This window comes from Sus scrofa, chromosome 4 (assembly GCF_000003025.6).
Source record: "Sus scrofa isolate TJ Tabasco breed Duroc chromosome 4, Sscrofa11.1, whole genome shotgun sequence".
Classification (NCBI taxonomy): Eukaryota; Metazoa; Chordata; class Mammalia; order Artiodactyla; family Suidae; genus Sus; species Sus scrofa.
The window spans coordinates 91764226-91768082 of NC_010446.5; the positions used below are offsets into that span (position 1 = coordinate 91764226).

The 3857-nt window shown below is 38.6% G+C and overlaps 1 protein-coding gene across 1 annotated transcript; it reads left to right on the top strand.

Annotated features, from left to right (window-relative positions):
- LOC100626402 (olfactory receptor 10T2-like) lies at positions 217–920 on the top strand. Its single transcript, XM_021090815.1, is given in 2 exon segments — positions 217–342; positions 345–920. Coding segments are annotated over 2 exon segments (702 nt in total).

The following is a 3857-nucleotide window of genomic DNA, read 5'->3' on the forward strand; positions in this document are numbered from 1 at the left end:
ATTCCCTGGGCTTATTTGAGAAATAGAGCCAGAACATGATCAACAAATCCATCATTATAGGCTTCTCAAACCCTGGGACATCTGCAGATCTGTTTGTCATTTAAATTTTCCTCCTGGTCTGCCTGACCACTCTGATGGCTAGTGTCACCATCATGACTGAAATCTGCTACACCTTGCTCATTGTACTAAAATGCTGAACTTGGTCATTGTACCAAAATGCTTTCTATAAGTCCAACTCTGTCTTTCTCTGGATATGCTACCCAGCAGTATTACTTTGTGGGTTTGGCTTGTACCAACCATTTTCTAGTTGTTGGGATGGGCAATGATCACTACATTTGCCATCTGCAACTCTCTTACCTACACACTCATTGTCAGCTGAGCCACCTGCATGGGGTTGGTTTTTCACCTCAACCCTCTGTGGTTTCCTGATCTCTGTGGTTGTCAACGTCCTGGTGTTTAGTGTGCCCTTCTGTGCCTCCAATCGGATCAACCACTTTTTCTGTGACATTTCCCCTGTCATAAAACTGGGCTGCACAGACACCAACCAGAAGGAGATGGTTATCTTCTTCCTCAGCATCCTGGTACTGCTGGTTCCCTTTGTGCTGATCTTCATCTCCTACGTCTTCATTGTTTCCACCATCCTCAAGATCTCCTCAGTGGAGGGACAGCATAAGGCCTTTGCCACCTGTGCCTCCCACCTGACAGTGGTCATCGTCCACTATGGCTGTGCTTCCTTCATCTACTTGAGGCCCACATCCCTGTACTCCTCAGACAAGGATCGGCTTGTGGCAGTGACCTATACGGTGATCACGCCACTACTCAACCCTCTTGTCTACACACTGAGAAATAAAGCAGGGAAGACTTCCCTGAGAAAGGTTCTCAGTAGATACTTATTTGCCAAAACTTTGCGCATGAGTTGATAAGTCTGGAAAGTTATATTCATGAAGGTTCCTGAATGGAAATTTAATTCTATAAACAAATAGATATTTTTGTCAAAAAAGAAATAAGTGCCTAAATTACCTGGATTATTTTTATTGGAGAGTCCTTCTGAGTGGCCAAGATGGTGTAGTAAGAAGACTCTGAGCGCAACTCCTCCCATAGGCACACCAAAATTGCAACTATATATAGACCAACTCTTGATGAGAAAGACCAGAAGGTTAGTAGAAAAGATCTTCTACAACTAAAGATAGAAAGAAGGAATCACAACCACAATGAGAGGGATAGGAAGGGCAGAGAAGTAATATAGTCACAACTGATAACACTGAGTGTGCAACCCACAAACAGGGGATAATTACAATTGCCTAGATTCTCCATAAGAAGTAAGGAGTCTGAGCCCCACATTGGCCTTCCCAGCCCAGGGGCCCTATAGCAGGAAGATGATCCTCAAGAATGTTTGGCTTTGAAGGTCATCAAAGCTCCCTTTTGGGAAAGTCAGCAGGCTGTACAAAGTAGAGATCCCACTCTTAAAGGATACACTCAAAATCTCACATGCTCCAGGATCCTGGGCAGAGCAGTCATTTGAAAGGAACCTCAGTCAGACCCACCTGATGATCTTGGAGAGCCTCCCAGGAGTTAGGAGGCAACTGGAGCTCATCCTGGGACATAGTAACAGGCAACAGCCATTTATAGAAACTCATTGTACCGTAAGGATGCTCATGCTGACAAGTGCCATTTTGGAATCCTCTCTCTAGTTTATCAGCACCAGGACTTGACTCCCACAAGTCTCTCAACACCAGTACTGAGTTTCCTCAGGTCAGCCATCTAGTCAGGCAGGGACTCAGCCCCATGAACCAGCAGGCTGATACCTTAGGAACCCATAAGCACCTGTCACCTCAAGACCTGGCCCTGAATACCAAATGGACATTAGAACTGAATGGTTAAGATTAAGCAATAATTTTTTAGAATACTCTAAACAAATTATTATCTAGTGGAGGCAAAATTTATTTAAACAGCATACAAAAGCATTACCCAGAAAGTGGAAGATTGATAAATTATGCTTCATTAAAAATAAAGATTTCTGTTCGCTACAGTCACCTTAATAGATCAAACTGCAATTTTCAGTCACACAGGATATTTGAAATACACATAACTAATTAAATACTGATTTCCAGAATATTTATCATTTTCTGTGAGTCAGTAAGAAACAGAGATACGCCTCCTTTTTTAGTGTGCAAAATATTGAACAAGATTTTTTTTAAAGAGGAAATCCAATTGGCTGATTAACTTGTGGAAATGTGTTCAATATCATTATCATGAAAATGCAAGTAGAATTACATACACATAGCAGGATGTGCCACTTTGTGAATCCAAATATACATATTGATGTGTTTCTGTATATGTTAACTTTAATAAAATGTACTTAAAATTTAGTAAAAAATCAACTTGAAAGGCTAAATTGCTTATAGCAAAATTACCTATAATAAATACAAGTGACTAAATAAACTTCAACAGTTTTGGTTTCCTTTTGTAATCTATTTATGCTTGCCTTAATATTTTACATATTTTCTTCATAGTTTAAGTCTTCTCAAATCTGTCATAAAGTGCAATAGAGTCATAACTGAAGATTATTTGGGTTGCAAATAAAAGACAATCCAACTCAAACTGACATTGGTAAAAAATATATCTGTTGGTTCATTTAGGAGGAAAAGTCCAGTGGTACAATGGTTTTGGCACCATATATGATACAGAGACTTCAAATAGTTATCCTCAAACAGTCAACTGGTTACATCTCATAGCTCTGCTTCTCCAGTCTTGGCTCCATTTTTAGCCTAAACTCAGTAGTCTTTGTCAACTTCAGTTCATAAATTCTAGACCAGAGGAAAAAAGAATTCTCTTCTGTGGATGTGAAAACGAACGTTGGGAGACTGAATCTTGTTTTCCTGTTTGAACAGACTTGGATCTCATGCCCATCCTGAACCAAACTCTACAGCCAAACATCACAGAGAGAATCCAGTGTCCTGACTGACTCAGTACACATCATCTGTTCCCTCTGAAACTTCAGGTTGAAGCAATTGGATGATAATGAGAACATTTTTTTTTAATTGGGATAATATTACTATAAGTGGTGGGAGTGGCCCATTTATAATTTTTTGGAAAAATCTCTTCTCAGGTTCTTTACCCATTTTTAATGGAATTTTTTGTTTTTGTTTGTATGAGGTCCTTCTATAGTTTGGATAGGAGCCCCTTATCAAAGACATTGTTTGCAAAACTTTTTCCTGCTTTAGGATTGACCTCTCATTTTGTTGATTGTTTCTCTGCAGTGCAGGAGTTTTTTGGTTTGATATAATCCCTCTTGACTTTTGCTTTTGTTGCTTGTGCTTTTGGTGGCATATTCAAAAATTATTGCCAAGACAAATGTTAAGAAGTTTTTTCCATGTTTTCTTCTAGTAGTTGTATAGTTCCAGGACTTATGTTTAAGTTTTTAATCCATTTTGAGATGATCATTATGTAGGATGTAGCCTAAAAGACTAATTTTATTATTTTACATGCTGTTATCCAGTTTTTCCCACCACCATTTATAGAAGAGTCTGTGCTTTCCCTATTTGAGGATAAACAGATAGTTAGCAGATATATGAAAAGTATTCAAAATTACTAATCATCAGAGTCATGCAAATTGAAACCAAAGATATTACATCATATCCATTAGAATAACTACTATCAAAAAGACAAAAGATAGCAAGTATTGGCAAAGATGTGGAGAAAGGGAAATCTGGAACACTATTAGGGAAAACAGTATGGAAGTTCTTCAAAAAACTAAAAATGGAACTACTGTGTGATCCAGATATCCCACCTCTTGCATTTATCAAAAGGAATTGAAATCAGAATCACAAAGCAATACCTGCATCCCCACGTTCATT